This window comes from Coniophora puteana (genome assembly GCF_000271625.1).
Source record: "Coniophora puteana RWD-64-598 SS2 unplaced genomic scaffold CONPUscaffold_4, whole genome shotgun sequence".
Classification (NCBI taxonomy): Eukaryota; Fungi; Basidiomycota; class Agaricomycetes; order Boletales; family Coniophoraceae; genus Coniophora; species Coniophora puteana.
This window is the reverse complement of record NW_006913056.1, coordinates 2449703-2461543: the sequence shown is the minus strand read 5'-3', so window position 1 is coordinate 2461543 and position 11841 is coordinate 2449703. Positions and strand designations below refer to the sequence as shown.

General features: G+C 50.3%; 4 protein-coding genes across 4 annotated transcripts; 1 reads left to right on the top strand and 3 right to left on the bottom strand.

The window, feature by feature from the left end:
* Nucleotides 1-430: 430 nt before the first annotated feature.
* CONPUDRAFT_152394 (uncharacterized protein) lies at nucleotides 431-1593 on the bottom strand (the record flags this gene model as incomplete). Its single annotated transcript, XM_007768955.1, has 2 exons — nucleotides 431-1384; nucleotides 1438-1593. The coding sequence occupies 2 exons, from the start codon at nucleotides 1591-1593 to the stop codon at nucleotides 431-433; spliced, it is 1110 nt and encodes a 369-aa protein (XP_007767145.1).
* Nucleotides 1594-2137: 544 nt separating this feature from the next.
* On the top strand, nucleotides 2138-3302 carry CONPUDRAFT_121899 (uncharacterized protein; the record flags this gene model as incomplete). Its single annotated transcript, XM_007768954.1, has 3 exons — nucleotides 2138-2203; nucleotides 2269-2942; nucleotides 3005-3302. Exons 1-3 carry the CDS (start codon nucleotides 2201-2203, stop codon nucleotides 3300-3302), a joined length of 975 nt encoding a protein of 324 aa, XP_007767144.1. The 5' UTR covers nucleotides 2138-2200.
* Nucleotides 3303-4520: 1218 nt separating this feature from the next.
* CONPUDRAFT_152392 (general substrate transporter) lies at nucleotides 4521-7367 on the bottom strand (the record flags this gene model as incomplete). The annotated part of the gene is made up of 20 exons (XM_007768953.1): nucleotides 4521-4640; nucleotides 4692-4720; nucleotides 4772-5005; nucleotides 5056-5112; nucleotides 5162-5330; nucleotides 5382-5452; nucleotides 5498-5522; nucleotides 5571-5579; nucleotides 5632-5940; nucleotides 5997-6033; nucleotides 6086-6236; nucleotides 6295-6307; nucleotides 6360-6502; nucleotides 6554-6635; nucleotides 6689-6732; nucleotides 6784-6811; nucleotides 6872-6949; nucleotides 7015-7032; nucleotides 7092-7128; nucleotides 7183-7367. The coding sequence occupies 20 exons, from the start codon at nucleotides 7365-7367 to the stop codon at nucleotides 4521-4523; spliced, it is 1839 nt and encodes a 612-aa protein (XP_007767143.1).
* A 535-nt stretch (nucleotides 7368-7902) lies between these two features.
* CONPUDRAFT_136411 (D-xylose-proton symporter) lies at nucleotides 7903-10795 on the bottom strand (the record flags this gene model as incomplete). Its single annotated transcript, XM_007768952.1, has 16 exons — nucleotides 7903-8372; nucleotides 8430-8511; nucleotides 8567-8623; nucleotides 8680-8848; nucleotides 8901-8971; nucleotides 9025-9058; nucleotides 9123-9468; nucleotides 9536-9686; nucleotides 9749-9761; nucleotides 9819-9961; nucleotides 10020-10101; nucleotides 10153-10196; nucleotides 10252-10279; nucleotides 10332-10427; nucleotides 10496-10532; nucleotides 10596-10795. The coding sequence occupies 16 exons, from the start codon at nucleotides 10793-10795 to the stop codon at nucleotides 8126-8128; spliced, it is 1800 nt and encodes a 599-aa protein (XP_007767142.1). The 3' UTR covers nucleotides 7903-8125.
* Nucleotides 10796-11841: the final 1046 nt, after the last annotated feature.

Below are 11841 nucleotides of genomic sequence, written 5' to 3'. Positions count from 1 at the left end.
TTGTCGTCATTGTCCGAGGCGTCGTTGCTGCTACCTTGCTTTGGGTGGTCATTGTGAACGTTATCGAGGACTTGTTGCCGCGTAAGGGCGAGAAGGCTGGCACCTTCACCGCGTATAATTAGTTGTTGCATCTTCTTCATTCTGGAAACCGTGGCATCGACAGCCCATTCCTCCGACTGCGCACCAGTGAGGTCAATGCGGCAGTCATGAATACAAAGATAATCCAGACAGGGCCCGCATTCGTCTAGCCAAGCACGGAGCACAGCGTTGCTGATCGTTATGAAGGTAAGAGTGACATCTCGCAGATAACGAGCAGAATGTTTCAGGATGTTGTGGAGCGGAAGTGATCCCAGCTCAATATCCTCAAGCTGTATATCACTGAGTGAACAACCCAAGGGCAGTGTGTCGTCTAAAGTGCTTGTACCGTCCGTCAGCAATCCTGTACATCTGATTTCCTTGAGAGACGGTAAGGACCGAGCGAGGGTGAGAACATCAGATAGTTTGTGCTTTGATACTCGTAATTGCGAGAAACACGAAGATCGTAGTCGTTGTCGATATGAAGTATCTGAAGAATGCTGCAGTCCTTCAGTGGCTCATAGACCATAGAAAGGTCTCCCCAGCACCATGCCTCGACTTTCACCGAGGCGAGTGACTTTGCTGAGGCTTTCAGGACACTGATGGCAGCCCGAGAATACGTTTCAACACAGTACCTAGGTTCCTGATGAATCTCCAAGTACTTGACATATGATGTGTGGGTTGGTTGTGCGTCAAACAGGCTGGCAAGCTTCTCCAGATGTTCCGCGGCGATATCCCAAGAGTAGATAACCCGCAGCGCATACGGCAAAGCAGCGCGATGCCATGTACGATTAACCATTCCGTACTTGATTACTTCCCGTCTCCATGGAGGATACGCCAAGCCAAGGGAAACCCGAGGCTCAGTCTCGCCAATGATGGTGTCCAGGATCTCTATTGGCAGGGAAGGAGGCGAACGCAGTTCTGACGGGGGAGGGATGACGGTGTATAAGAAGGTTTCAAGTCCGCCTTCGCCATCAACGCGAAGCGGAAAATCACTCTGCAGGTAGACCGTCACTGATCTCGAAGCACGAGTAAGAGGGTGATCGTATCGCCACACCAACTGCCTGCTGGAAAGGGGGCGCGACTCGGGGTCAAGTGTTGAGACACCAGCGAGTAAGTCACGCTGCGTGCTGATGTTCTCGATGATAAGCATAACTTTGCACATCGGTAGACCTGAGGCATCTCCAGGAGGCGGCAGATTCAAGTGGAGCTCTTGAGGCTGTGAGGTCAGGTCACTCAAGAGCGTAAGACGGGTCTTCTGCTTCGCTTTGTACTTGAAACGATAGTCACTTATGGGAGCCCAGACGTCCTGAAAAAATACTTTGTCAAGGCCGAATATCGTAGAGAGATGCAGCCACCAACAGGTACAAGTTTTTCGTCGTCGCAGTGACGGATATAACACTCCATCGCGTCTGAACTGACCGAACTTGGAGTCCATACCTCCAAGGTGACACCAACATAGTATCTAAGCGCACCCTTCTCGAAGACGACGCTCACTTTGCACAGATAGCTGTCCATAACTTCGCTAGGAACTAGAAATTTGGCCTTTATAACTTCGCATCGTAGAGCTGGCTCGGGAACTGAAGGTGGAGATGTTCCTAACATTTTGATGGACTCTTTGGCAGATAATTCGGGATTTTGAATGATGCTTTGTATCTGAAAGGAGGGTCTGCGGGCGGAGGATTTCACTGTCGTTGCCCAAGGTTGAAAGCAAACTGAAAAACGCGCCCGCGACGCGAGTTACGATTGATGCAAAGGCATAGCCACAATATGCCCCTATCTCGACGGTTAGCGCAACGACATTGATATTGGGCAAGATATTGGGCCTGAACGTTCTTATTTATTCAACACTGCTCTAAAAATGCATACGGTCCTCGACAGATACCTCAATACCGTACACTTTAATTTGGAAAGATAGCATGCCATATCGCGCTGCCAGAACGACTTACGGAAGCAATAGACAAGAACTTGGGCGCGTAAAAAGCAAATCACGTGTACATGCACATGGTTCGCGTATCGAACCAATCTCTCTGTTGCTCGTTCTCCACTCCGGACGCCGGGACGCTGACGCGGAACGATCTGCTTCCTTACCACTGGACCCACTGAAGTTTCTCAATCCACCACAATGGTTCGTCATCATTCAAACTCTATCTATCATCACAACCAAGATCACAACTTATTTACATGGCACAGAAAACAGTACAGACAACCTCCATGTTCTCGACCTTGACTATCATTGGCACTCAGCTCCCAAGACCTATAGCGTTAACCAGGTCAGAGGATTTCCCGCCCCATAAACTGGATGTTTCCCATGGAGTACACGTGCCCACGATGAGGTGGGGTCCGTCGCAGGTTCCTCGGGGTGCAGGTCACCTATCCTTGAGGCTGGGGAAGCGCATCTCGGGGGGTAGCTCCGGCGTTGCTTATGAGGCAGAAGTCCTGAGCTCTGGCACAGAGGAAAGCAACATCATACCCTCGGACCCATCTCCTCAAGAGCAGCACCTTTGCGTCAAGGTGGCCCGAATCAATCGTTGCCGTACACTCGCAAGGGAAGCGTGGATGTACAGAAAGCTTGGCGGATTACGAGGCATTGTTGCCCCCCATTTCTATGGATTCTTCGCTGCTGATCTACCCGAGACACACCGGCCGTTTCCTCCAAAAGAGGACCTCGTGCACCTGGAACAGGATGACCCAACAGTCGACGAATTTCTACCGGACGACGATCCAGTGGATGGGCAGGGAGGCAGAGACAACTCGAAGTGGTGCGAGTGGCGGCCAAATCCCGACGCACCGATACTAGCCGTCCTCGTCATTTCAAGAGGAGGCGAAACATACTTTGGGAGGGACCACTATGATTCGTCCATGCAGTATGCTACAATGGTTCCGTTTACTTGAGTTGTTCATGTTTGCTCAATGCCCACCTATGTAGGGAAGATGTCCGTGCGGTACTGCTCGACTTATCACGAGCGTCTCTGCTGCATGGAGACTTGCGCCCACCTAATCTTGTCCGTGCCCCCGCAAATGCGATACCTTGCGATTTGCCTGGGTGCGTCCACAAATGGAACATCATCGACCTTGCTCGCGCCTATGCCGTGGATATCCCTGTCAACGCTGCGCTTTACTCCAAGACCGATCGAACTCCCGAAGAAGAAAGCAATCTCAGAACGTGGGACTTTTTCCTAGATATACAACAGTCAAGCTACAGGACTAAACATTTCGCCTTATAACGATATTGGTGCCATTGATATTAATCTATATTACTTTGGAAGGACATTTTCTGTGTTTGTGACTATAGACTGGTCATCAACCCCTCGCTGTATAGCAGCTTGAGCGCGCATGCACGTGGATCAATCATGCTGAAACTCGAACTAGAACGAAATCCGAGTCGACTCTCGGAGGAAAACGTGGGTGGGCAAACATATGATTCCTTGTTACTTAGCGAAAGATATTGTTCATACGAGCACATGCGAGAATTTGGAGAACATTCTATGAAGTACTGTAGTTTTTCGACCTTAGGTTAGCGGTGGCGTGGGAAGTCGGAGATTTAACGCACCTTCCATAACCGTCTGTCCCCCCCTATAAGTTCGGCGGGCCAAGCCGAGGGTGGACAGTTAGTTCGTGCTCGCTCAGCAGGCCTCGACACCGACAACGAAAATGATCATAATGTAAAATATAGGTGTGGTATACACTTTTAATAAGGTCCTGGTGGTGCTCTCAATAATGTTCCCGACATCGACACAAACCAAACCAACCTCGAGCTGGTCATTGGCACAGGTGCTCAAGATGTTGTGCTCACCCCTCCAATCCCGCTATGTATCAAACACTTTGCACTTGTTGGTGCCTTGCCGGTTTATAAAGTACTCAACATGGTCGAGTTCCCACAGTCTTGCTGATTGAGTTCTGGTGGCTCTGGGCTCCGCATGGCCCCTGTCATGGACAATGAGCCTGATGTGGTCTCCAATTCTCTGCAAGTACCTGGATAGAAGGAATCCCCTGAGAACTTAACTAGCTGGGGTGTTTAACATGCAGCAATGGTAGTATAGGCTATCAGAATACTTTGAATAGGATTTCTTTAATATTTTCTAGTAATTTAATTATATTTATGCCTATTTTACGGTATGTCCCCCCTGTTAAGTTCGTGGCTTCAATTATGGGGTGGACTGTCCACCCATGTTAGGTTCGGTTAGTGGGGAGGGGGGTACAGGGGACCGAACCTAAGGTCGAAAAAGTACAGTATATCGAATTCCATAGCGCATGTGGAGATGCGCGATACAACGATCAATTATGTATTACTCAAGGGCAAGCCCAGACAGATACTATAAGTTCGCATCATGGGAATCACCAACAAAAGCTTGCACGTTCACACGTAATACGCAGATAGCAAGTGCTAATTATTTTTCCAATCCGCAAAACATATTCGTGACCTCTCCCAGGGCCCATGCATCTTACGCATGAGACAGCAGCGCCTTCTCTGGAAGGCCCAGTTCACGGCATATCCTGTCCATGTGTTCCCGCTCTTGTTCCGTGCTGTTGTCACCGAACGTTTTATCCATTTCCTCCAGCGTCTACGTACGTTTTGTTAACACGCAATCAGCAATGAACCACATGAAACTCACCCTTCCCTTAGTTTCGGGAAAGAAAAGCCCTGTAACAATTTCAGCGAAATCTTCACAGATAATATCGTGATATGGCTTACAAGAAGTCAGGAACGCCAACAGAGCGAATCCGGCAAAAAAGAAGTATGTTCCTCCGCTTGGAATATTAGTCAACATGGTAGGTGATGCCAGCCCGATGATGCTGAAAAAGGGATTAAGTTTGCGGTTAGGACGAAATTTGATGTTCTCGCACAAACTCATCATCCAGGAAGTGGACGTGGTGATCGAGATTCCAGTAGAGCGGAGGTGGAGCGGAAAGATCTCGCTGGGCAAGACTGCAGGCAGAGGTCAGAGACATCATTTTGTGGTTGGGTTACATTCGTACCCCATCCAATAGGCGCCCAAGAGTATGAAAAATGTGCGTTGTATATGTATACAAACGCTGACAATCGTCAACTCTTTTCCCAACATACATCAAGGTTTGGACGTACCAATAGCGACATGACCTGCAACGGTGTGAGCTGGCCAATCAGAGCTATACGTCGCAACGAGGGAGCCAACTATAATGAGAGAAGAACAGCACCCCAGCGCGCCACTCATAAGGAGAGGTTTACGCCCCAAGGAGTCGAGGAACAAAACGGCGGGAATAGTAAACACAGACTGCCGAGATAATTTAGGACAATTCACGTTCGGCTTTCAGATCTGACTTACGTTTACAATCCCATAAATTCCTGTCGCGAGCAAGGAAGTGGTCGTCGGGTCGAGCCCGAGTTGACCAAATACTACACATAGTCAGCAAACGCTTAGAGACAAGTCACGATCCTTACTTGTGGGTGCATAATAAATCAGTGACTAGGGAATGTCAGCATAGTTGCGAACGTATACCTCTTGGCGACTTACATTCTGACCCTAAGTGCGTTGTCAGTGATTTCACTTTGTGTTATATATAAGAATGACGAACAATGAATTGCTGATAGAACATGCACAAGCAGCCCACCGCAAGTCGCTTGAACTTTGGCCAACTCGATAGGAGCATGAGATAGCTATTTAAAGACCTTCTAATCGGCCCCACGTTGGGGTATGTGCGACTCATATATTCGCGAGAATACCGAACTTCGGCCTTGATTTCGAGAAATTCGAAGCGAATCGCAATATCGTCAACCGGTTTGCGGCGAAGCCACGACAGCGTCTCGAGAGCTTCTTCCTCTCTCCCTTGCTCGACGAGCCAGCGGGGCGAGTATGGCATAACAAGCATCCCGATCCCGAGACACTGAGGCGCAATGATGAGTGAAACATGTCACTTATTCAAAATAAACCTTAGCTCACCAGCGCAGGGAACATCTGGAAGCCAACTGGAACACGCCTGATAATTGCGCTCGTTAGTATACAGGCATATCTAGATAGAACATAAATACCAAGAGGCTTGAGTTTGGCCAGTACATCCATCCGATGGCACGTCGGTATACGGATTGAAGGTCGGCTGTCCGTTCAAGAGCGGGCCGGTAAAGGGTACTCCGGGTGCGCATCTCACGCCGCCTATAAAGGAGGTACCATAGGCAATCCAGTCTGTTTCTCGCAGTGAGCATACGTAGGTTCCTGCTGCTCAAGTCGAACGCTGACGCACAGCTAAAAACAATCTACAACCAAAATTAGACCTCAGCTCCACTGCGACGTAGGTTGATGACCCACTCCTAGCGTTATGCATTGCTGTTGCAGGGCGACTAGTGATCCTCGAATGTTGGCACTAGAGATTTCAGCGAGGTACATGGGTACGACGTGAGTCAATGCGCCAACGGCGAAGCCGCCAACTGCACGACCGCCAAATAGATAACCTAAGCTCTGTAAGTGTCTGGAAACACATTGCATATACCGATCAGATGTACCAGTGGACGTTGCACCAGTTTGTAGCGCAATTCCGAGCTCGAAAATGACAACCATCAACGAGATGTCACGCTTTCGTCCGATCTGTTTGTTTGTCAGCACATCCTCTGATCTACCTTCCCTATGTCAGACTTTACCTTGTCGCAAATAGGTCCATTCACCAGCGAGCCAAACCAAGCACCTACAGACTAAGGTCAGCGGTGGAAACGAATGAAGAGCTCATTGATCGTACACAGTAGCATTGCAGAGACATACCATCCCTGGAATGTTTGTAAGGTTAGTTTAGGTTATCACATCATAATCGTTAAAGTAGACTTCACCTTCAAGGACGCATTCATGTAAACTGATGGAAAAGCAGCTCCGAAAGACTCAATAGCCAATATGTTGCTGACAACGCCCTAAAAGTAGAGATTGAATATTCATCAGTCGTTTAGTTGTCCAGATTCACATGAGAAATCCAGACCTGGTCATAACCAAAAAGCTGGGGGAAACACGCTTAGCACCCACCTGTCAACTTACTGTCAACGCTCAGCCACTCACAAAACCTCCCAACGTCGCGAAGCAGGATATGCCCAGGCTGAAGTATATGACTCGTTATCATAATGGAACTTGAGCAAGACGAAATGCGCACATCAGCTTATTCTCAAAGAGTCCCCGGACACCAATCTGCCCCTCCATCTCTGCGAGATCAAGTCCCGACCAATCTTCCTGAGCTGGGCTTTGAGCAGACAGCTTATTGCTATCGACATGTTCGACATCCTCCGTTGACTTTTCAGACGGGCTATGCGAGCCGTCAGTCTTCAATACCTTCGACATTGTCGCGTTTGTCAGAAGTGACAATGGGAGAAAGACGGAATGTGTGGGAGAGACGCATTGGCCAGAAGACACCAACAGGGGACCAGCGGACCATATTTCATCCCGAAGGCGTTGGTCACGAGCGATGTCCACGAGTGGTGTTAACGAGCGCCGTCTAGCGCTTCCTCGGAGAAAGCTTACCTGCTGACGGTCAGGGACATCACAGAAATAAGTCTCCAAAAGCAGGGCCGTACAGGGCCCGCCAGAACAAACAGGTAGGACCTATTCTAAAACAAATCATCAGCGGTCCGGGGGGATAGAAATAAGTGCTGGCGCGGTGGGTGTCGGTTTGCATATACGACATAGGTGGCCTGTAAACGGAAGGGATGCGACGAAAATAAGTACAGGCGCAGGGGCCGCCAGAATACTTAGGCGGCGGAGCCAGGCTTGAACCAAAGCCTCTGGTCAGATCATGGTTTGTCAATGTTTGTCGACGATTGGTGACCGACCGAATGCCGTATTTCTGGACCTAACCCTCAAGTCTCGGTCAACAGCGAGAGAACAGATAAGTTTATAAGCCATAAGCGTGACATTACGACTGTACTTCTCAGGTATAGAACATCACCTAGATTCTAATACTTCGTATCCCTGACGCGACCGAGCAAAGCGATAGATGATATCCTCCATCTCGATTCGTACATGCGCAGGTTCCTTTGACACCCCATCAAACAACCAGTATGAGGAAAGGATAGATTGTTAATTCCATTTGTGGGGAATGCTCATACACTTGCTAGAGCCTTGGCGGGTAGACCAAGCTCGCGGCAGATGGCCTCCATACGCTCGCGCTCCACGTCGGTCGAGTTATCACCAAACGCACTGTCCATCTCCTCAAGCGTCTTTCCACGCGTCTCGGGGATGAAGAAGAGTGTGGTGAAGAAGGCACAGAGCGAGAAGGCAGCGAAGAAGAAGTACGTCCCGCCGTTCGGGATCTGCGCGAGCATCGTGGGCGAGACGAGACCGATGACGCTATATAACGGAACCGTGAGTAAGGTGGGAAGTCAGAAGATTCTGGGAAGGACGTACAAGTTGGACATCCAGGTGCACGAGGTCGTGATCGAGATGCCCGTAGAACGGAGCTCGAGCGGGAAAATCTCACTGGGAAGCACTAGACATAATGCACAACCAGTCAATGTTTATCCATTAATAGATTGGTGACGTACCCCATCCAATTGGTGCATACGAATATGAGAAGTTGACATCGTAGATGAACACGAAGGCTACGAAAAAGTGTCAGGACACTTGAGACCAGTATACTAGTTAGCGTAAGGTTCACCTATAGCAGCACGACCAGCAGTCATGTGATTTGGCCAGTCGTCGCTGAATGCAGCAACAAGCGAGCCAACAACGACCAGCGCGGCGAAGCAGCCAATAGCCCCGGACATGAGCAAAGGGCGGCGACCAGTGCTGTCGAGGAGAACAACAGCCGGCAAGGTAGATAAGGTCTAAGAAAATGTGATCAGAAACGTGACGGCGACGCGAATGAGAGAATCGTACATTGACAATACCATATACACCGGTAGCCAGAAGAGAGGTAGTAGTCGGGTCAAGGCCAAGTTGGCCAAAGACTTAAGATTGACTGTCAGCCAGAAGCTAAGGGAGGAAAAGGGCAGAAACTCACTTGTAGGCGCGTAGTAGATGATTGCATTGCATCCCTTTGCACCGCCAAATCAGAGCCCGTTAGTTCTGGAGCACTAAGCACTAGCAATGACCAATCACCATGAACTGCTGATAGAACATAACAAGACATCCCACAGCCAGTCGCTTGAACTTCGGCCAGCTCGACACCAGTGCCATATAATTCGCCAGCGCCCGCCCCACGCGCCCATGCTGTCCTTCCTTGGCCCCGCGGGCCTCGGCGGCATACCGTACCTCAGCCTTAATCTCGAGGAACTCGAGTTGCACCGAGCGTGCATCCTCGGGCCGTCGCCGTAAACGGGAGAGCGTTGCGAGCGCCTCGGTCTCACGACCTTGCTCCATCAGCCAGCGCGGCGAGTAAGGCATGAAGATCATGCCGATACCAAGGCAGATTGCGGGGACGAGTTGCAGGCCGACGGGGATGCGCCTACGTTGAATTAGGGTAGATGAGAAGTCGTTGCGATGACACAGGCTGCTCAGGTTGATGGACGCACCAAGAAGCCTGACTTTGCCCCGTGCAGCCGCCGGCGGGAACGTCGTTGTATGGGTCGAAGGTCGGCTGACCATTCAGAAGTGGACCGGTGTAGGGCACTCCTGGGGCACATCGTGTACCGCCGATGTGAGACGTCCCATATGCAATCCAATCTATCAACAGTCCCAAGTGAGTGACCTTGTTACCAGAGGATCGGAGAGTAGAAGGTACTGACAGCTGATGAGGATCTGTACATTCCCAATCATCAACATATGTATGCACTAAATGACATAACGAAGACATACACCAATGGTGATGGAGAGCTGCTGCAGCGCGACAAGCGACCCACGGACGTTCGCGCTGGAGATTTCGGCGAGGTACATCGGCACGACATGAGTCAGAGCGCCCACCGCGAGGCCCGAGACCGCACGTCCACCAAAGAGGTAGCCTGAATCACACAACTTCAGTAAGCAGTGACAAACGCCAGCGCAGTGATTGCGACGCACTCGGAGCGGTCGCGCCGGTCTGGAGGGAGCTACCCAGGAGGAAGATGATAACGTTGACCATGATGTTGCGTCTGCGACCGATCTGAACCACATGCGTCAGCCGAGAGCTTCATATAGAATGTAGGATACATACTCTGTCGCAGATTGGGCCATTAATCAGGGAGCCCAGCCATGCACCTACGAAAGGCCATGAAAACTGATCGTATGACCTGAAGTGAAGATGGATACTCACCAAGGAGGAGCGTCGAGACGAACCAGCCCTATCGAACAAGTAAGGCTGGAGGAGACCACGCCAAAGAGGAAGGCACAAACCTTGAGGTTGGCATCGGTGTAAATTTCCGGAAAGGCCGCTCCGAAGGACTGGATAGCGAGCACATTGCCGACGACGCCCTGATCGTATCCAAACAGCTAGCAGAGGTTCAACGTTAGCATGCCAGTGATGTCCTCAAGGCCCTAAATAGGTTCTGTGAACTCACAAATCCGCCGAGGGTAGCAAAGCACGTTATACCCAACCTTCAAAGGGCGCATATACTCAATGAACATGTACGTCATAGTATCAGAAAGATGGACACGCACACAAAGATGTTCTCGAAGAGTCCCCGGAAGCCGATTTTTCCCTCCATCTCAGCGAGGTCAAGCCTACCACTGGCAGGGCTTTCTGCGGCGCTGATGCGATCATCCGAGGGGGATTTGTCGATGGACCGGCGCTCGGTATGGGCTTTGGCACGGAAAGTATCGCCCTGAACGATGGAGCTCGTCGGTGGGGACGTAGACATGTCTTAGCGCGCCGCTGCGAACGCAATGGTGAGAGGAGAAAAGACAAGAGACTGCCAAGCGGGAGGACGGAATGATATCGCGTTTGGGAGCCGTTGGCCCACTAGTCGTTGATCCGCCTCCCGTCCCCCGCGTTTAAATACAAATGGGGATCGAAAGGCCGAAGCGATCACCAATGGGAACCGCGTGACGGCCGGGGGGATTATTTATGAGGAGCTAGAGGTGGTCGCTTGGGAGCATTTAGGCTCAAGGCTTGAGCCAAAAGTTGGACAGATGCAAATACAACTGAGAGATGTCGGAGAATGTCGGTGAACCTAGCTCGGTGAATACAACCGAGTGCCGAGCACTAGTAGATCCAGGTAAGTATAAGGGTAACTATACAGTCGAACCTCCCATAACCCATACTCTTCGGGAGACGCCAAAAGACATGGGTTATCGGAAATATGGGTTACGACAAAAGGTCGACGAACGCGACCCGAAAAAATGTGACGATAGAACTAAGGCTTACAAATGTACTCTAAAGGGTCCGAAAGCTACCGAAAAGTATGGGGTTTGCTAGCAAAATTGTATGGGGTATTGGGTTCCTGGATCCAAAGGAGACAGGTTCCTGGAGCCGGGTGTAAGGAAAGAAATGTCGTATCCCTCCGATCATCCCGGCTCACGGCCCGCGAGCGCGGATGGCCCGCACCGCAGGAATTATGTATAAATTTGGCAATGTCTCAGTCTCTGCGGCAGCACTTACTGTACACGTGTTCTTTGGGCCCCGCTCGGAAACGGTTAAGTTAAATTAAGTTAAATTATTTGGCCGATTAGGAAGGTGCGAGGAGCTGCAAAACCTGGAGATGTGCACGGTAAAACACCATTTAATGTCAGGTGCTCTGAATGTGCGCAGTGGGCACGGTGTTCGAACTTCGGACCTGGCCAGATGCGTTGACACCCCGACAGTGGTAGCACTGTTGAGGCTTGCGTGACGTTCCTCTAAGCATGACCAGGTTGTCGTAAAAAATAACAATTATTTAGGATAAAACCAGTAGATGTATGCTAGGGG